This window comes from Ambystoma mexicanum, chromosome 4q (assembly GCF_040938575.1).
Source record: "Ambystoma mexicanum isolate Mex_15411 chromosome 4q, UKY_AmexF1_1, whole genome shotgun sequence".
Classification (NCBI taxonomy): Eukaryota; Metazoa; Chordata; class Amphibia; order Caudata; family Ambystomatidae; genus Ambystoma; species Ambystoma mexicanum.
Genome location: NC_090928.1, coordinates 1244268716 through 1244290627, shown reverse-complemented (window position 1 = coordinate 1244290627; position 21912 = coordinate 1244268716). Strand labels below are relative to the sequence as shown.

General features: G+C 48.2%; 1 protein-coding gene across 2 annotated transcripts in view; it reads right to left on the bottom strand.

Annotated features, from left to right (window-relative positions):
* LOC138468319 (exportin-5-like) overlaps nucleotides 1-21912 on the bottom strand; it is a 2047117-nt gene that overhangs the window by 455694 nt on the left and 1569511 nt on the right. For both annotated transcript variants that reach the window (XM_069608821.1, XM_069608822.1), the window contains exon 27: nucleotides 2890-2987. In XM_069608821.1, coding sequence (XP_069464922.1) covers nucleotides 2890-2987 — 98 coding nt within the window. The remainder of the gene's footprint in view (nucleotides 1-2889; nucleotides 2988-21912) is intronic.

The window sequence follows — 21912 nt, the reverse complement described above, 5'->3', positions numbered from 1 at the left end:
ATACTCAACCAGAATGTCAGCTTCTGAATCCACCCTCCAAGGTCCTTGATGAAGATTCTGCCTCTACTTCGCCTTTTTCTGACAAAGGCATCCATTAACACAGTCATTCTCTCAAAACTACACTGTTGTACGTCTGCTAAGCACAGATCGTCCACTTCTACTAGTTAAAGGCTACAAAAATACAGGAGACAGCTGATGGTCTCATCATGAGTGTAAGTCTGCTTCCAGTGCGCTGTCCAATCCAGATCCTCTTCCCTTTCCCTTCCAGAACACAAAAAGGCAAGGTATAGTATCCTCGCCTTCTCTGTTCAAGCATCAACTCTGGAACTCCCCCCACCCTCAAGTCTATGATCAACTGGCCTAATGAAAGACTTTGACGACATGGCATTTAGCTGTTCAAATGTTTCCTCATCATCTGGCACCAGAAATATAGTAACTAAATAAATAAGATGCCTTGTACTGGTCACAACTTAAAAAAGAAAACATTCTAAAAAATATTAACAGCTGAGGTATGGGTTAAGGAAATTGATCTATTGCATTCTGGTTGCACCAGTTGCAAAGTGTTTCCAGTGATTGGTGACATTTGAGTCTCTACAAAATGTGAGGAAACGCACTTAATAGTACACTAAGGTCAGTGCATCTCCAGCAGACTAGTACCTGGGGAATTACATGGCGCAGAAGAAATGCACTTTGCTAGCAAATTGGAATATTCGAGGGATATCCTCCTGGGACAAGTTGTAACCCAAGAGACCACAAGTAGCCAGAGAGTACGTGCTTCTGAGAGAGACCAGAACCAAACATCCATTGCTATTTTGCAAATGAAGACCCCTTTCAGTCAATCGATGCATTACAGTAGTGTTGTTGATGATCTGCACAATTTACCCTCTAATTGGGGGCAGGTCTGCTACCGAGACATTGATGATGGCTCTAAATCTAGCAGTTTTAAATTCAAGCTCCTAGTCAGGAAGGAGGGAGTGGATTTTTGCCCATGTTGAGGTATCTTTACAATAAATGATAGTGGAAACATCACACAGTTGAAGGGAGATTGTTATCCTATTTCAACAGGGGTCATGGGATTGATTTTGCATAGGATGTGGTTTTGGTATGTTGCATGCATAAAATATTTGTAAGGAGAGCATGCATTCAATGGACAATGATCTCATTCAACAAAGGAAACTACTTCTTCAAATGTAAAGAGAAACCAGACTATGCAGAACCAACAGCTATTTTAATGTCAGCTGTCTAGCATAGCGCCCTTCTGCCACATTTTGTGGCCTTATTGGGAATGGCTATGTAAGCAAAATGGGGATGGCATTAGAGGGAGAGTCAAATGTGGTGTTGATGGGTGCAGGTCAGAGGTACCCAGAGACGAAGTGCCAAACTGCTTTCCAAGGGTTTAGCAGATAAATCTGGGGGTACTTTATTATCAATAGGGAAGAGCCCAAGAACTGATAGACTACAACGATTTGGGTCTGGTTAGCCAATGTTTGAGAGAGTGGAAGTGCTAAAGAGGAGCACTTCGTCATGGTTCAATTAGTGTTAATGTGCTGACGGCTACCACTGTGATGGCCGTCTGTGGAGCATTTGTGTGCATAGGGCAAGGTGGTAGGAGGTCCTAGAGGGGAGTTGGCAAGCTGGGACAACAAGGAAGTAGATCTTCCAAGGAACAACAACCTTCAACCTTGCACTCCCACCACTGGTAGAACGGCCCTATTTCAATAGCTCACATTGCCACTCAACTTTATCTCTCCGTTACATTCTCCATCTCTCTCTGTTGGTCTGTCTTAAATAGACACATTGTTTCCTATGTGCAACAAAATAAGCATCTGCTATTTGGCAGTTGAAAGAAAGGAGGTAGCCCAGAAACTTCACTCATCCATAAGCTTCATGCTACTGGTTACAGGAAGCAAATGCGTTTGAATCAGACTAAGGGCTGCTGGAAATGTGAGGTCTGAAGGCACACATTTAACATTCCTTAGTATGTTGGTAGGCAGACTGAGACACGCCTCAAACCTCACCAACATATTCAGGTGCTGTGCCCATTGGCCTACTGGGACTTTCGCCTTTGGAGGGATGCAAGGCTGTCAGACATTCATTAAGCGGTCTGCGCAGGGGCCAGAATTCCTGCTTCTTTCTCCCAGAGAAATTACACAAAAGCAGGCACATCACCCATATAATTGTAAAGCAGTGACTGTGCTGAAGGACTATCAACACCATAGTAAAATCTCTTACTGTCGATGTGAGGGTGAAAGGCTGAGTTGGGTATTTTGCCACCACAACCAGGAGATGGAAAGGATGGCCATTTTCAATTTCATAGGAAGTGAATTCAATAGGGGCATCATCTTCAGCAGTAGATCTAGTTACAATGCACAAAGTGTTATGAGTGGCCCAATGCAGGCATCAGTGTTGAACACAGGCTAGAGTCCCAAAATGGGAACTGTATGTCAAGGATGTACAGATAATGGTGCTGTTCTACAGTATACCTTCCAAAAGAAAAAGAAACCGGGCAACAAAGGTTTCAGTACTGACTGAACGGGACATGTAAGGGACAATACGGTTCAAGGAGTGATGCAAGGAGGCACTTCCAGGTCTGCAATGGGGAGGGGGAGGGGGTGGTGGTAGTATTTGGTGTCATGGCAAATGGATGTACAATGAATTATCTAGACAGCATGCCAGTGTTGGAAATTCAAACTATGAAAAAATGCTGCACAGTTATTTTTCAGTTACCCACGTACCGCATAGCAGGTGCTTTCTGGCATTAAATAAACTCCAGGTCCAGATAATATGCAGATGTAAAGAAAATCCAGGAATGCACATATAACAAACAAGATTGCATACAAAGTGTGTGGGTTTATAAATGAACACTCAAAGTGCCCGCTGTATTCTTACCTCATGGATGGTGGCCAGGAATGGCGCTATAACAGGACAGAGAAATGTTGAATACTGCTGAGGGGGGCATGAGACCGTGAATGGCTTCACAAACTGGGGTATTAAGTTATTAAGGAGGAAACAAAATTAGTATTTGGCTATACACTTTGCATGAGCATCTCTATGCTTGAATGGGAAAAAACAATTACCATTGATTGTACAACATGAAGACACTAATCGTCATTCACGAATATCCACCAAAACAAACATCAGCAGCAAAATATTACACATTCTTTGTTGTTCCAGACTAGTTTCGGTTGGTGTGCATCGTTGCTCTGAAGTGTTCTTGCATGTGGTTCCAAAAAACAAATACATTAATAAACTAGTGACAGATATAGAATCAACGGCAACAGCAGCTGTGGTCAATGAAAGGTTCTACTAAAGGCATCTCTGAAGCAATTCTTAGTACCCTTATCTCGAGAGCCCCTCCTCAAGACCCCCACGGGTGTGTCTAGTTGGACACCCCCCAGCAGGGGCTCTGCTAGGAATAGAGATCGGGGGAAACCATATACCAGACACTGTGCATCAGTATGAGAGCAGGCAATCAACCCCCTTGCAGTGGTTGATTGCTATTCATTCATAAGCACAGGAGGGGCTTACTAATGTGAAGTTTTATATTGATAGTTCCCTGCTCAAACGTTCTAGTAACCCTTGGTATGTATTAAAAGACAGGTACCATTTATAACACATCAATACACAATGCATTTAGTAGAAGCCCCATTCATGTAACCACCTGGTTACTGGACAGCATCAGTGTACAGGTATAGGGACAACAACATGTGGGTTAGCCATTTCTCTTAGCTAGATAGCTTCCTTGAAAAGAGACCCTGCTCTTCACTAGAGTGTGTTTTAAGCTATTTTTCCTACACCCTGCTCTTCACTAGAGTGTGCTTTAAGCTTTGATCTACACACTGCCCTTAACTAGAGTGTAAATTATTCTTTGTAACGCGAGGCCTGTAGCAACCCTTGTGGCCCTCCTTCAGTAGCTAAGTGGGGAGAATATTATTAGGGTGTAGGAGAGGGTGAGCAATGTCCCTTCGTGGTCACCAAAGTGATGCGATTCTTATTACCCCTATCTCCAAAGCCCCCACACCACACAGGAGTATCCAAGAGGATCCCCAGCAGGGGAATTGGTACGAATAGAGATAGGGAAGAACATATACCTTTTATTGTGCATCAGTAATGAGAGCAGGCGATCAACCCCCTGCAGTGAGTGGCTGCTACTCATTCATCAGCACAGGAAGGGTGTATTAATATCACATTCCTTTTGATTGATAGTCCACTGCTCAAACCTTCCAGTAACCCTTGCTGTGTATTAATAGACATATACTACCATATAGAACACATCAATACATAATGCATTTAGATAGATGCCCCATTCTTTAAATTCATGTACACTCAATGAATGCTTCTTACACATGAAAAAAATAAAGCTTTTAATTAAGAGAAATAAGTAATACAGAAACATTGCTAATATTGTTGTCACTATGCACAACACACTTAAAATGCAGAAAGTCAGTAATGAAATAGCTGAAATCATTGTCATTGCCTCTACATCAAATCAAGACTAAGACTGATCAACCTTCTCCAATAAATCAATCAGCTTAAAAACCAACGAACTGCCTGTTAGGGAGAATTCTCTGTTAAGGCTAATTTCCCAAACCTAGTGAGTCCCCCAGCAGCTTTGCTGGATTTTTGGGGTTTATTTTTTTCTCTCCTGCTAAGAGTGAGATTCTTTTGCTCCCACTCTTAGACATGATTTGAGGTGTTCCTTTATCTTTCCATGTGTTTTATGGGCTGTGGGGTCTTTTACTCCATAGGGTCTCATGTGTTTTTTTGATGTGGGTTACACATCACCCTCTGTGCCGTAACCCAGGGGTGTCGTAGCGACCCCCCAACATAGACTCCATACCCTGGGACGGACTACTGTCTCCCAGGGCATGTAAAGTCACCACTGGCTTTGCTAGTCCCAAATTATGAACAGAAACCAGTACAAACCATCATATTGTGGACATACTGGTCGGGGCAATTCAATTGCCCCGGGGTCTGTTGTTCGAGGGGGCACGTCTCCGTCCCCCCTGATCGAGTTTTGGCTGGTGGCAGTGGATACTACTTTTTATATTTGACCGCGAATATATCTCTATGGGATTTTCCCATTGTTCGAGGCTACCAACTTTAATTATTTAATTCTTATAGCCTCGAACATACCGCCGGTTTATTTATTTAATATTAATTCGCCGGTTGGTATTTTTTGCCAGAACTCGTTTCTAAAATGGCGTTTGTGTTCTCTTCTGTGACTCCAACCCAAGTCGAGCCCTTTGTTCCACTTTTTGGCGGGCTTCTCCACAGAAGCCTCCAAAAGTGGTGCCACTCTGTCTGGGTACCACAGGGGGTGTGGGAGGGGGTTTAGGCACCCTGGACTGAGTTACCTTGGTAACTCAAGTCGCACTCTTGTGTGATTGGCCCAAGTGGTGAGCCGGCCGGCTCACCACTTAGCATGTTTGATTGACAGCTAGGCTGAGTGAATGGGGGTGTGCTGCATAAAAGAAGGTCTTTGGGGACTGGAACTTCAGACGTCGCCACTGGACCTAAAGAATCTGAGGAGGGAGAAGCTGAGCCGACCTGCAACGACGACACCACCGGTGGAGCCCTGCTGAACCGTCTCGCCACTTTTCCCGACGACGGAGGAGATCTCCAGCCCGGAGAGACTTCTTCCTTCGACTGGTGGGGATAACCAGTCTACCTTCTTTTCGCCCTCCTGGAGCATCTCGTGGCCGCCTTGCCTGTGCCAGGCACCCCGGCAACCGGGATACCACGTTTTCACCACTACCGCGAACCGAAAGGGTAGTACCTTTGTACCGGAGAACTCCGCGGCTTGTTTCTTCCCTGGCAGTGCAATGACCTTCATCTTTCCTCCACGACGAGATCTTCTCTTCCTCTGGACGACGCTGCGACTTGCACCCGCTGCCAGGAACAACTGCCCCCGCTGGAGGATCCTCTCCATTTAAGGTACCGTGTTCCGCCTGGCTTCCCTTGCAACCGATTGAACGGGGTGTATTAAATCTTCGTCTCCCGAACCTGTGTTAGCCTGGGACACCTTAGCTAACTTTTCTGACTGAACTAAACCTTTTTCGAACTAACTCCACAAACTTCGAAGACTCTGTGTAACTGTCTGATCTTGGGCATCTTCCGCCTGGCTCCCTTGAAAGAGGGCCTGGCACCTAAACTTCCTTGCTCACCAGTAGACTGTGCCTTCCGAACTTGCTGTGGTTCTTTAAAAAGTGTTCCGTGTGGGTGCTTCCATAATTCTGCTTTTCCCTCCCTTTTTATTTAACTTGTTGGAGTGCCATCGAACGTTAAGTGCTCACCTCTGTCTGGAAATAAGTGGTGTTAACTAAGACTTGTCCAACAAGTAATCAGGGATGTACATATGATAACAGTGATTGTGTTTTGAATTTATCTTACCAATTTAGTGCTAGTGTGTTTTTAAGTGTGTGTTAAATGATTATATACTTTTACACCCAAGCTCTGGTCAGTGTTTGCTTGTGCTACTGTATTTCCGTACCTATTTTGTATGCTCTGTATACTGCCTAACTCTTCTTGAGGGACGTCTGACTGCTCAGCCACAGCTACCAAGTGAATCTGTGTGGTACAGACTGCTACCAAGTGGGTTTACTGCCAAACACCTGTAGTCTTAAATCTTTTGCAGTGGTCCCTAAGGGAACTGCACAGGTTTCTGCATAACACTGCCTCTCGTAGTCGTGATAGGCAACTTCACAAATCATGATAGGCAATCTTCATAGAAGCACCTGCCTCACCAAATCATGCTAGGCAACCTCATAGAAGCATCTGCCTCAATCAATACATTCCTCAATGTGATATCAATGAAGGATAAAAGGCCTCTCATACACATTGTAGAAGGCAGGGAGAAGAGAGCTGCATATGACTGCATGCCTGGGATGATCCACAATTCAAGGAAAAATGGCAGAAATATTAAAACAAGACAACTATAAAAGCACCATGATCTTTTCATAGAAAAGCATAAAAATAGGAATAAATACTTCAAAAAAGGAAATGAATGTCAATTGGTATTAATGATGCCAGCATGTAGCCAATCCAGATCTGTTCATAGGTGGTGAGTTGATCTGCCTTGGAGGAGAATAGCAACATTATTCCCCATTCAGCTCCATCAAACTCAAAGTTCTGCTCAAATGTCAATAGGCAGGGTTCTTTGGGGACTCAAAATACCTCACAACAGCCAAAAATCCAGCTTAGTGTCTTAAAATCCAGCAAATAAAAAAGGAGTTACTGGACTCCTCTCTTCTGGAAGGCCTCTGCTTCTCCTTCCTCCAGCCATTTGTCTCCCCTCTCCCCCCAATCTGTCTTCCTGCCAGCTCTGACGTTGAACAACTGCGACAAATGCTTAAAGCCCATTTTATTTATATTATTTAGGCTCCCCATGTTAATGCCTACAACAGCCAAAAGCTGTCTAAACAAATGGTAAGTGGGAGCCTTGCTCCATAGCCGTGGTATCAGCAAACAGCATCTACCTTGAGTAAACTATCCAAAGTCTGCGTAGCATATCACTACCCTTCAGCAGCTAAAATCTGTTGAGGGAGGTCTGCAGTCTTTCTGCGGTTTGTAGTTCCATCATTTTGCTATAGCTTGTTTATTATTTATGGGAACACTTTGGACTCTGCCCAGAAAAGCCTGGAGAGCAGTGAACAGCTTTGCTTCTAGAAAAGGACTGTAGCGTTCCAGCCTCAAGGTCGATGGTGCTCGTCCCAGTTTCTCACACAAGCACCTGTGCCAAGGCATATCTTGCGGCTCGCATTTGATTAAATAGTAACCTGCACTGCATTTGTATTTGCATCGAGGCTGGGTTTATGTCTCAAGTAAGTCGATTTAATCGTGCCTGGCATGGTTAGACACAAAATTACATGTCACCACCCAACCCTCCATGAGCCATAGAACAAGCCGTGGCAGCATCATATGCATCATGAAAATAAGAGTGACGAGACAGAGTATGCAAAACAATGCAAAATACTTATTCACTAAAAATATTTCACTCTGGATCTTCACTGGGTACTAAATACTTACACATTTTCTTCTTCAGATGAGTGGCTGCAGCTGGTACTGGTCAGCAGACAACAAAGTCTCTGATGAATCAGAGATGGGTGTATGTTAGTCACATGAACATTTCCAAACAGTTCTCATTGGTTAGTCAGGATGCAGCTTTGGTGCACTGAACAAGTTCACTGCCACTTGTCACGACAAAATAAAAAAATAATCATGATCAATATGAAACAATCTGTGAGGAAGTAGGAGATAGGTGTGATCCCCAAGTCTGTTTCCAAAGAAGTCCAAAATACTTTTCAATGGATTGAAGGAAAACACTATTTGTCAGCCAGTTTGCAATGGATTCCAGGATGGAGCTCCCATTTGTTGGAGTGGAGCTTTCCAACAGGGCTTGAATCTCCTTTGGCCTGGTCTGGTGTTCTCTCCAGTAGATCCTTGGCCAATTGCAGTACTCTGCTGGATGCTTACACAAAGGTTTCTGTGGTGCTAGTGATGTGCATCTTCGTAAACAGGAGGTATGCCAGTATCATTGATAGATCCTGGAACGTCAGAGGCGATAGCTTCTCTTCAGGCCAATGCAATAGCACTAGCTCAGTCCGCACTGGTGGATGAAGAAAGATGTTGCAACATTTGACCACCCTTGAGACAGTGATTAAGCTGGCAACCCCACAGTCATACCATAGCTGAAGCGTTAAACTGCACGATGTAGGATCCATTCAGTAGTAGTAGAGCTTTGCTACAAAAGGTTTCCATTTGAATTGCACTCAGCATGCACTTGATTCTGCTCTCATGGGCTGATTTTGGAAGTGTCGTGGCATCTTCTATGGGGTGCTCCCACACGGTTCTTCAGGGAATACAGTTGTACTGTAGAGTCCTCATGGGTCACACAGGCATGCACATAGGGCACCTTATACATGATTTGTATCCACTGCTTGTCTACTTATTTATTTGTATGTATTTATTGGGTTTTTATAATGCGCCTATAAACAAGCGTTTCAAGGCGCAACAAGACAAAGGAGACGGGGAACAGGGATAACAAAAATGGTCCCCTCTCACCTGCACTTCTGCTAACTGCACTTGCACAATCTGAATGTCACAAGGTCAGTTTGAGGGGATTGCCGAAGGGTTAAGCGGGTGGCAGGGGAGGTCAGGTAGACAGAGCCCAGGAAGAAGAGAGTGCAGGGGCAGAAGGTCCATGTGCGAAGTGCGAGGAATGGGGCTGATAGGGCTCTGGGTGTGCAGGCCCAGCCAGGCTAGTGAAGGGAGGGGGAGCCCAGAAGGTAAGTGCAGGTTGAGTGGGAGGGGTGTAGGGTCATTGGAGATGAAGTGCAAGGGGTAGACTGGTCGGGGAGGGCCTGGTCCTCTGTATGAATCTGAAGTACCTAGACACAGTCAAGAGGCAGAGGGGGAATATTAGCAAGGAAGGGGGAGAGGGAAGGAGGAAGAGAAAATGAGGGTCTTGAGAAGCTTCCGGAACTTAAGGAGATCCGGCTCAAGTCTGAGAAGGGCATGGAGGCCATTCCATAGGTAGGCACCTGCAGAGGAGAGAGATCTACCCCCAATCTCTGCTTACAGAAGTGTCTGATCTGCAGAGGTGGAACTAGAAGACCGAAGGGCTCTAGCAGGGAAGTATTTAGGGAGTTGGATAAAGCAGGGTCCCAGGCCCCAGAAAGCCTTGGGGGTGATGCAGATGGTTTTGAACGTGATGCTTAGCGGACAAGAATGTAAAGGCTCAAATGGAATGCATGTAAGAAATTTTAGAACCAAGTTCAGATCCAACACTGGAACCTGGAAAGGTATTGGTGGAAACACATGATTCAAACCTTGTAAGAATTGAATTATTAAGGGTATCTTGAAGTAAGATTCTTCTTCTGAAGAGCGCTTAAAGATGGATAGCGCTGCTAAGTATCCTTTTATCGTTCCAACCTGGAGCCCCAGATTAGCTAAATGTAATAGAAGAACAAGTTATTTTCTTACCTGGTAACGTTCTTTCGACGGGATGGTCCGACGACGTATTCCATATCTATGACAGGTAATGTCCACAGCTGTGCTGCTTCGGAAAATCTTCGGCGTCTGCATCCTGCATCGATGACGTCGATGCACCGTCCCCGAGGACCTCCTCCGACGGCCGACGTCACCCGATGTGATAAGTACGACGCATGACGCCCGTAGCCTCAGTTGTAGTTTTTTCCCCCAGAGCATGTGCCACCAGTTTTCTGCCAGTCAGACACACAAGGCCTTGCGGAACGCAAGCTGCAATCGCAAAAGAAATTCTGCAGCGGGGAAGGTAGGGAGGGAGCGATATGGAATATGTCGTCGGACCATCCCATCGAAAGAACGTTACCAGGTAAGAAAGTAACTTGTTCTTCGAGGGGATTGGGTCCTCCGACGTATTCCATAGCTATGACAGACTCCCAAAGCAGTACCAAGCAAGGAGGTGGGAAAAGAATTTAGAACACAAATTTAGCATGCCATATCAAATTGCTGAATAAAGGACTGCCTTGCCAAATGCCAGATCCTGCCCTCTGATGGAATCGAGGGAGTAGTGACGTACAAAAGTATGTACTGAAGCCCAGGTGGCTGCATCACAGATGTGACGAATAGGAACACCCCTCTGCAGGGCAGTAGACGCAGCCACTCCCCTGGTAGAATGGGCCCACAAGCCAGCCGGAGCGTCCTTACCCGCCAAGCGGTAACACTCGGAGATAGCTAAAATAATCCGAGACAAAGTCTGTTTCGTCACAGCTTGTCCCTAATGCTTTCCAGCATAACCAATGAAAAGTTGATCGTCCACTCTGACCCGGGACATCCGCGAAATATAAAAGCTCAACGCTCTCCTAGGATCAAGCCTATGGAGCCTCTCCTCTTCCTTACCAGGATGTGGAGGAGGATAGAACGCCGGAAGAACAACCTTCTGGCTCAAATGAAATTCCGAAACCACCTTCGGAAGAAAGGAAGGACGAACTCTAAGGACAACCCTGTCCTTATGAAACACAGTGAAGGGTGGCTTAACTGAAAGTGCCTGTAACTCACTCACTCTGCGAGCGGAAGTAACCGCAACCAAAAACACAGTTTTCAGAGTTAACAGTCTCAAAGGGCAAGAATGCAAAGGCTCAAACAGAGCACCCATAAGAAACTTAAGAACAAGGTTCAAATCCCAACCGGGCACCAGAAAAGGTGACGGAGGAAACACATTAGTGAGCCCTTTCAAAAACTGAGAAATTAAAGGAATCTTAAAATAGGAACAGTCTTCAGACGAGCGCTTAAATATGGACAGCGCCGCCAGGTAACCTTTAATGGTCCCCACTTGCAAGCCCCTGTGGGCCAAGGAAAGCAAAAAAGACAGAACCATGGGAATGTTACACTCAAAAGGATCCACATTCTTAACTCTGCACCAGTCGCAGAACTTTCTCCAACGGCACATAGACTTTGTTGCCGGCCGCCTGGCCAAGAGCAACACCTCCATCACGTCTTCAGGGAGGTCCCAATCCTTATACCTCAACCTTTCAGAAGCCAAGCGTGAAGGTTGAGGGATCTGACCTCTGGATGGAGAACCTGACCCCCCCTCCTGTGAGAGCAGATCGTCTCGGTAGGGAAGACGACGTGGAGGACAGATGGACAAGTCGAGAAGGTCCGGGTACCACGTCCTCAGGGCCCACGCCGGAGCAATGAGGATCATCCGGGAACCGAACCTCTGTAACCTCCGCAGTACTTGCGGGATGACGGGGACTGGAGGAAACACGTAAAGCAGTGGGAATGACCACTCCACCACAAACGCGTCTCCTAAGGCTCCTTTTGGAGGAAATTCCCGCGAGCAGAACCTTTCGCACTTCCGGTTGACACTGGAGGCGAAGAGATCCACTTGAGGGGTCCCCCAAAGGGCGAAGATCTCCAGGAGAATCTCCTGAGCCAGCTCCCACTCGAGAGCCCACTTGGCACCTCGAGAGATCGTGCTCTGCCTGCTCAGAACGTCCGCCGTCTCGTTGTCGTCTCCGGCCAGATGAACAGCCGAGATCGAAACTTGCTGCTGGATGGCCAGGAAATCGAGCTGCATCGCCTCCCTGCACAGAGGCCACCGTGCATGGCCACCGTGTTGTCCGTTAGAATCAGGACACTCTTTCCTCGCACAGTCGGCAGAAAAGCCTTCAGGGCAAGCCTGACGGCCCTCAGCTACAACAGATTGATATGGAGTCTGGACTCCGACGGAGAACAACGACCGCTGACTGTCAACTCGTTGGCATGAGCGCCCCATCCCGTGAGGGATGCGTCCGTCACGATCGTCACCTCTGGCCAGGGCAGCCAAAATGGGGCCCCCTTCATCAGATTGCCTTCGACGGCCCACCACAGAAGGTCCTGGGCGACTGAGGGCTGCACCTGAACAGGGTCTGACAGCCTGCCGGAGGACTGAGACCACTGGAGCTTGAGTGCCCACTGCAAAGATCTCATCCGCAGACGAGCCTCTGGCACCAGAAGAATGCAGGATGCCATGAGGCCGAGCAGTCTCAAGAACTCGGACGCTGGGAGATTCTGGGCAAGTTGAAACTTGTGCACCATCTGCTGAATGTGAAGAGCCCTCAGCTGGGGAGGAAAACAATGCCCCAGGGATGTGTCGAGCACTGCTCCGATGTACTGGAGCCGCTGTGCTGGTGTCAAATGGGACTTCTTTAAATTGAGGGAGAAGCCCAGCTTGTGAAGGGAGTGGCAGGTGACGGACAGGGTATACATGCATTTCGTCGAATGATTTTACATCGTGGGACTTTTCATCGCCAGCCCTTTCATCGACAAAAACTTTGCTAAAAAACTTTTTATTGGGGGGGGGGGGGGTGTTTGATGCGGTTTGGGGTATGATTATTTAAGTAAGGCAGGGTTTGGGGGGGTCATAAATAAAAAATAAAAAAAGGAGTTTTTGGCGATGAAAGGGTGACGATGAAAAGTCCCACGATGTAAAATCATTCGGCGAAATAACGTAGAACCGACGGACAGATCCAGGACTTGCTCGGGAGAGCTCCCCCTGATCCACCAATCATCCAGGTAGGGGTAGACGTGAATCCCCCGTTTCCTGAGATGCGCTGCCACCATCGCTATGAGCTTGGTGAAAACCCTCGGGGCGGAGGTCAATCCGAACGGCAGGACCCGAAACTGAAAGTGCGAGTCGCCAACCGCGAACCTCAGGTACTTCTTGTGCTTGGGATGGATCGGCACATGGAAGTAAGCGTCCTTGAGGTCGAGAGACACCAACAAATCCTGAAGTTGAAGGGCCTGGAGGACTTGAGAGAGAGTAACCATCTTGAATTTGTCCTTCCTGAGGAGTTTGTTCAAACCGCGCAAGTCCATGATGGGTCTCAATGCTCCGTCTTTCTTCTAAATCAAAAAATAAGGGGAATACCATCCCTTGTTCCTCTCCGCTACAGGCACCAGTTCTATGGCGCCTTTCTCCAGCAGGGCTTGAATTTCCTGCGCAAGGAGCGGATCCGGACTCTTCAAAGAGAGGTTCCCAGGTGGATTGTCGTGAGGCCTCTGCCGAAAGGGAAGACAGTAGCCGTGGGTCATGATCTCCAGAACCCACACATCTGAAGTAATGGCATGCCACTCTACAAGATGCTGCGCCAGCCTTCTCCCAACCGGCGAACCATGGGACCTGGCCACATGACTGAGTGGTAGCGGCTGCGGCGTTGCCTGAGGGCAAAGAGGCAACTGCCCGAACGGCCTTGGCACCTCGAGTACCCTCGAGTGCCTCTGGCACTCTTACGGTGGCCTCTTTGACTGCTAGCTCCTCTCGCTTTACAGAAGGATGAGTAATAGCGAAAGGAACCTCCCCTCCATTGTTGTCCCCTAGGACGAAAAGGCGGAGGTTGTCGAACTGCAGCGACCAACGACTTCGCTGTAGCTTTGGAGGTCTGCAACCTCTCAAGGCTTTCGTCAGCCTTGCTGCCAAAACGATGTTCACCGTCAAAGGGTATGTTGAGGAGCCGGGACTGCACATCAGGAGTGAACAGTTCCACAGAGTGTGTGTGAAACGAGACAAGGCACATATGGAGTTGGCCGCCTGAAGCGCCATACCCCCTGAAGAAAACACTTTCTTCGCCCAGCCGTCAAAACGTTTGCAGTCCCTATCCGGAGGGATGGTAGGATACGGGGCCGTAGCCGCCTGCACCACCAAACTCTCCAGAGTGCGGTGCCTGGACAAGTAGCAAGTGTCGCTACTGGCTGGACGTATTTTCGCGACAAAGACTTGCCCACTGCCGGGAGACTCTCCAGAGCAGTTCAAGCCACTGCCACCCTTCTCTGCAGAGCCATATGAAACGGCAGTACCAGGTCAGTGTGGGGACAAAGATCAAGGATGTCGGTGAGATCATCCTGAACGAACTCCTCTGGGGGAGCCGACCATCCGAAGTACTCGGTGACCCGAGACGTAAGGCGCCGGTATGAAGAATCGGCATGAGTGCCAGGCTCTGGCCTACAAAACTCCACCTCCGGAGAGGTGTCCAGTCCACTGGCATCATGCAGTGACTGCCTCAGGTCATCAAACTGGCTATGGCCCGAGAGAAGCTCATCTGGTACCATAACCGGAACCAAGCCTTCATCACCCTCTGAAATGTACTCCAGGTGGTGGGAGGAAGACACCTGGGGACCAAAGCTATGCCTGACCTTAGCCAGAGCCTTTCTAGGGGCCAACCCCGTGCCACAGGGCCCCTCCGACACCACCGCCTCTAAAGGAGTCGAGGGCGCTGAACGAGTCGGCGCCGGCGTCGACAGAAATGGCGTTGACGTCGAGCAAATTGGCATTGACGTCCGATGCAGCGCCGCCAGCATTGACCCCGTAGACACAGGCCTCGAAGCCGGAGATCCGAGCATGTCTCTCAACGACCTAGGCGCCGACAGCGCCGACGACCCCCTCGGAGGTGGAGCCTCGAGAGAAATCGTCGACGACCACGGCGCCACAGGCGTCGACGTCTTCTTCGAAGACGGCACAGGATCACGCGGTCTCAACCGGGACCTGGAACGGGCATGGCGAGAACGGCTACCCTTGTCCGAGCGGGACCTTTCCCGCGAGCCGTGCCGACTACCCGAGCCCGAAGGCATACGAGCGGTGTCTCTCGACCGGTGCGGAGCGACCCCACTCGGAGGCGCGGACGGACCGGTGCCCTGCGATTCAAGAATCCCTATCATCTGCTTCCCGAAGGAAGCCCATTCCTCCGGTGTCGCTTGCATGGTGGGATAAGCGACCCACCGACGGGCGGAGTCCTCTGAAGAGGACGGGGAAGGCAACCGATGTCGGCGCTTCCTGGAATGCCTTGAAGAGGCGGAGGAGTGGCGAGACCGAATCCTGGAAGGAGACCCACTGGACTTCGGACGATGACGCGGAGAGTCGCCTCTCGAGTCATCCGTCAAAAGCCCCGTAGACCTCGACTTCTGGGGCTTAGACACCCGACCTACCGACAGCTTCTTCTTGCGTTCCCGCAAGGCCTTGGCCGTGAGCGACTGGCAGTCGACACAGTTGTCCGTATCGTGGGCTTCCCAGAGGCACCAGAGGCAGGCGTCGTGCGAGTCTGTGACCGACATCTTGGACCCACAGTCCCTGCATTTCTTGAAGCCAGGACGCGGGGTTGAAGACGAAGTAGACATCGCCACGAACAGGTCTTCACAAAAACCGAACAGGTTCAACGAACCGAGAAGAATACAGCAAACTCCAAAGAGTCGAGGCGTACCGAGATTCACGAAGTGAACACGTTTGCGGAAAAAACGGAACTGAGGCTACGGGCGTCGTGCGATCGACGCAGGAGCCGAAGATTTTCCGAAGAAGCACACCTGTGGACATTACCCGTCATAGATATGGAATACGTCGATGGACCCAATCCCCTCGAAAAGATAATATTCTGGGGATGTTACATTGAAATTGATCCACATTGTTTTCTCTGCACCAGTTACTGAACTTGTTCCAACGGCACCGATACAGAGATTTGGTTGCTGGCCTTCTGGCCGAAAGCAAAATCTCCATCACGTCATCCGGAAGATCCCAATCCTTGTATCTCAGCTTTTCAGAAGCCATGCGTGAAGGTTGAGTGTGTTGACCTCCGGATGGAGAACATGACCTTCCTGTCGCGAGAGAAGATCCTCTCTTCTTGGAAGACGTATTAGAGGGCAGATGGACATGTCCAGAAGGTCCGGGTACCACGTTCTCCTGGCCCAATCCGGGGCAATTAGGATCATGGTTTTCCAGAACTTTCTCAACCTCCTGATCACTTGAGGGATCATAGGGACTGGAGGAAACGCATACAGAAGTGGAAACTCCCTTCTACTACGAACGCGTCTCCTAGAGCTCCTCTCGGGGGAAATTCCCTTGAGCAGTATAGTTCGCACTTCCCGTTGGTCCTGGTCGCGAACAGATCTACTTGAGGGGTTCCCCAAAGGGTGAAGATCTCTTGAATGACTTCCTGAGCTATCTCCCACTTTTGAGAGACTGTTCTCTGCCTGCTCAGAGCGTCCGCTGTTGTGTTTTGCTCTCCTGCTAGATGAATTGCCGATAGAGAGATCCCTTCTTGTATTGCCCAGTACCAGAGTTGCATCGCCTCTCTGCACAGCGGCAGTGACCCCCACTCCTCTTTTGTTGAGGTAATACATGTCCACTGTATTGTCCGTCATTATCAGAACATTCTTTCCCCGTACAGAGGGCAGGAAGGCTTTCAGCGCTAGTCCGATTGCCCTCAACTCCAAAAGATTGATGTGTAGTTTGGACTCCGATGGAGACCAACGTCCGCCGATTGTCAGATCGTTGATATGGGCTCCCCAACCCGTAAGTGAGGTGTCGGTCACTACTGTTATCTCCAGCCATGGCTGCCAAAAAGATTCTCCTCTGAGGACATGATGTCTGCAAGCCCACCATTGTAGATCATATGCTACTTGGGCTGGGACCTGCAGTAGATCTGACATTTCCCCTGAGAATTGGGACCATTGAGTTCTGAGAGCCCATTGAAGAGATCTCATTCTCAATCTGGCTTCTGGCACCAGAAAAATGCAGGATGCCATCAGACCGAGCAACCTGAGAAAATCGAAGGCCGGAAGATACTGAAAATTCTGGAATAATGTTACCATCTGCAGAATGTGGTGAGCTCTCTCTTCGGGAGGCGAGGCTTTGCCCGAACAGGTATCCAGGATTGCTCCTATAAACTGGAGTTTCTGTGATGGCATCATGTTTGACTTTTTTAAATCCAGAAAAAAACCTAGTTTGTGAAGGAAGTGACAAGTCTTGGACAGATGATCCAGAGCTTGTTCTGGAGAACGTGCTCTGATCATCCAATCGTCCAGATAGGGGTAGACATGAATCCCCCCCTCTCTTGAGACTCGCTGTCACCACCGCCATCAACTTGGTGAAAACTCTTGGGGCGGAGGTCAACCCGAATGGCAGAACTCAAAACTGATAGTGAGAATTGCCAATCACAAACCTCAGGTACTTTCTGTGCTTGAGGTGGATTGGCACATGAAAGTAAGCATCCTGAAGGTCCAATGATACCAACCAATCCTGGAGTTGGAGAGCTTGAAAGATCTGAGAAAGTGTGACCATCTTGAATTTGTCCTTCCACAGGAACTTGTTCAAGTTTCTCAAGTCCAAGATGGGTCTCAGTCCTATGTCTTTCTTTGGAATAAGGAAGTATGGGGAATACTAACCCTTGTTCCTCTCAGCTACAGGTACATGTTCTATTGCACCTTTCTGTAGCAGGGTTAAAACTTCCTGCAACAGGAGCGGATCCGGATGTTTGGCAGAGTTGAATTCCGGGGGGCGATTCTGAGGTTTCTTTAGAAAAGGAAGGCAGTAACCCTGGGATACTGTTTCCAGTGCCCAAGCATCTGAAGTAATGCCCCGCCATTCTTCTAGATGCTGTGAGATCCTGCCTCCAACCGGGGTCTTGTGGGTCAAAACCTCAGAGTGGTTTTGTGGCAGCTGCAGCAGCGGCTGATGGTACAGATGCCGTTGCTGGGGTTGATCTAGCACCTTTTCCTCGCCCCCGAGGACATTTTTTTTTACCTCTCTGATTGGCCTGCCCTCTTCCTCTTCCAATTGAGGAATAATAGCAAAAAGGACGACCCCTCCAGGAAGATGAGCCTGTGTAGGGGCGTTGCTGAGGTTGTTTTATAGCGTCCCTGAGAGATTTTGCTGCCGCTTTGGAGGTCTGTAGCTTCTCCAAACTTTCATCTGGATTGCTACCGAACAATCTTGAGCCATCAAAGGGCATATTAAGAAGCCTGGATTGCACACCAGGAGCAAACCCAGACTTTCTTAGCCACGCAAATCTACGTAGCACTGTGCTAGTCGCCATGGACCTGCTGATACTGTCAGCTGTGTCCAACCCTGATTGAAGGCATTCTTCTGAAGCCTCCTTTCCATCCCTTATAATAGCTAGAAAGCCATCACGTTCTTCACCTTCCGGGATGTGTACTGCTGCCGCCGACATGCAGTCCCACAGGGAATATGTGAACCTTGCCAAGGTACAAGTTACATTAGTAGACTTCAAAGCCATACTGCCAGATGTAAAGATTTTCCTAGACCATGCATCCACCTTTTAATCATCCCTATCTGGAGGGATTGTAGGGTATGCTGCATTCTTTGTGGAAGTGGCTGCCTGTACTACCAAACTTTCCCGAGTTGGGTGTTTGCTGAGGTATTCCGGGTCAGATGAGCAAGGTCAATATTTTACCAAAAACTTTCTATTTACTGCCCCTAAGGCTTCAGGACGTTCCCATGCAGAACTAACCCTTCTCTGTAAGGCAATATGAAAGGGTAGAATGGGGTCTTGTTGAGGTGTTCCAGATAATATATCTGTCATGTCATCATCCTGACAAGACTAGTAGACTCCTACCCCAGCCCATAAATTATGTAACTCTGCTCATGAGTTTTCTATAACCCATATCAACCTGTTCTGATGGGTCTGGTTTGTCAAACTCATACTCTGGAGAAGTATCCAGGCCACTTGCTGTTTGCAAACATTCTTGCAGATCTTGAATACTTGATTGAGGGTTAATGAACTCCTCTGGGACAGATCTAGTGCCAAATTTAACACCAGCAGAGGTGAATTCCTCCTCTTCCGATGAATCTCCCTCATAGATGGATGACATGGTCCTGAAAAAATCATGTCGACTCTCAGGTTGAAAAACCTTTTCAGGCATTAAAGGTTTTTCCCTTATTAAAGGCTTGGGCGTCGACGAAAGTGTTGATGGCGCCGAAGTTTTAATTACCTCCTTCGACACCGTCGAAGGAATTTTTCGATGACCTCGATGTAATCGGCGAGGTCGCCGTGGAGACCGAAGGAGCCTTCGAGGTTTTCGAGCGTGAACTCGACGTAGCTTCCTTCGAGGGAGTTGTCGACTCGAGGACCTCCGATGCCTTTGATGACGTTGATGTCGACTTCGATGGCGTATGATCTTTCGACACCATTTTGTTTCCCTCTACCTTCGATTTATGCACGAAGAATCTGTCTTACGAGGTGATCGAGAAGAGTCTCTCGATGACGCTCTCGACATCTTTTTATCAGCTTTTCTTGTTATGGACCTTCCTCTGTCACTTTTCTTGTGAACAGGAGCATGGTCTTCATTAGCTTTTTTTTGAGGGGGTGTGGGCCACGTTCTCAAAATTTTTTAGTTTTAGCATGGAAACTCGATAAGCTTCCCATTTACTCAGAGAGTCATGCTTCGATGGACATGCTATGACCTCTTCCGAAGATGTCGAAGATGATGGAGATCGATGTCTTCTCTTCTTAGCCTTTTTTGAGGAGGAAGAAGACTTTCTCGATCTACTCCTCGAATTATGTTTTTTATGGTATTTTTTCAAAGACTCGCCCGAGTCTCTCTTTTTTAAATTGGACTTGGATAAACCCTCCCCCATCGCCAGTTTACCTCTACGCTCTTTTAAGGCTTTGTGGGTCATCGACTGGCAAGAACCATAGTCTTCCGTACGGTGGTCGGGACCGAGGCACCAAAGACAATTTTTATGTGGATCTGTCAAGGACATCATCTTTCCACATTTTAGGCATTTTTTAAAACCTGTCTTCGGTGTGGAAAGGTTCGAAGACGACATAGCTTTTTACGCACAAAATACTGAAGCGCCCTTTAACTCGATCCGAAGCGAAGCTAACGGAAAAACTGAGCTGAAGCCAACGGGCGCGCTCGAGGATCTTATACAGTGGATGACGTCGGTGCTCGACGGGTGCCACCGAGGGACATCGACGCCACGGCCTCAAGTGGAGCGCCCTCTGCTGGAGAGGGAGAAAACATTTCTGAGGCGAAACCTAAAGGTAAGGATACATCTAAGACGAGGAATACGTGGGAGGACACAATCCATTCGAAATGGCAGTAGTTAACCGAACAGGAAGGGTAGGCAGAAGGCTTGAGGAGTGTGCGCACAAAGGAGTGCTTGAGGAGTGACGGGAAGGATCCAGTGGAAAATGAGTGATTGCAGAAATCAGTCAAGGCTGGAGCAAAGGAGACAATGTTGTCCTTGATGGTTCTGGAAGAGCAGGGGAGCACCTGTTTGGATGAGACTTTCATAGAGCAGACTTGTCTAGAGACCTTATCAGGTGATATGGGAAAGAAAGAAGTGAGTAGGAGGGAATGGAGAGCAGGGGAGTGCAAGGGAGAATGGTGTGGTGAAGAGGAGAGAGAGGACAGGAAGTCCCAAGTTTTAGAAATGAAGTGAAAGGCCAGAGAAGTGCAGAGGGCCAGGTAAGGCAGAGGTGAAATGGAGACTGCATTAGGATTGGCAAGTTCCTTGCAAATTTTGAAAGGTTTAGCTGTGTTAGCTGCCCCAGAAGAAGAATACTTTATTTCGGCTTTCACCATTTACAGAAAAATACATTTTAATACAAATTACTAAGTTAAAACCACATTAAAAACATTGTTTCTACAAATATAAAATTGTGCACATTAATAACCATCTACACTGTAGAGGCATAATTAAAACATCCTTTCCAGACGCTTAAAAGCGGTGACAATGAACTCACATAAATCATTAACAAAACATGTGTCAACGAAGACAGAAAAAAATTCATTGCCTTGAAAACAGTTCTAACATTATCACTTCCAAAATGTCTTTGGCCTCCGAGATGCAGGCTTGGATAAAGGCCCTCTTCTTCGAGCAGATGGAAAGTCTGTAGTACCTTTGGAGGAGGCCGCAGGCCAGTTTGTCAGAGGATGTTCTATGAGCCTGCCACTTCCGCTCAGTTGCTCTGCACTTGCGTTTCAGAGAGGCCAGGTCAGAGTCAAACCTGCAATAGGAGGCAGGTTTCATGCGGATCCTCATGACAGGGCAAGGATGTCCAGAGAGGAGATGGTCAGTTGAAGGTTAGTAGGGGTTGTGTCAGAAGCAAAGTCAGTGCCAGGAGACGTAGGAGGAGGGAAGGTGGCGGCAAAAGCAGCAACTGACACTCGCTTCATAGGTCGAATGGCAGAGAAGGAGAACGACAGTGCAGCCATGGGCTTATCTGGGAGACCCAGGAGGTGCAGGAGAGAGGAGTAGTGGGAGTGTTGGAGATGGGGATGTCTGCAGACATGAGAGCATCCAAGGTGTGTCCGGCTGAGTGCATCAGACAGGAGGGAAGAATCGAGAGGGAAAGAGTCACAGAGGTTGCAGAAGAGTGCAGAGGCCACATCAGAAGAGTCAAGGTGATTATTGAAGTCTCTGAGGAGCAGAGGTTTGGAGGTGGAGGCCAGGAGAGACTAAGTGAGGTCAGCCCACTCAGAGGAAGAGGGAGACCTGGCCAGGGGGCATGTAGATGGTTGCCAAAGTCAGAGAGAGGACAGTAGAGACACCAAGCCAGCAGATGAGGCATTCGAAAGAGGAGTAGGCGTGAGTGGTTATGATAGTAGCAGGGACCCACTCAGGGAAGATCAGGGCACCTCCGCCTCCAGACCGAT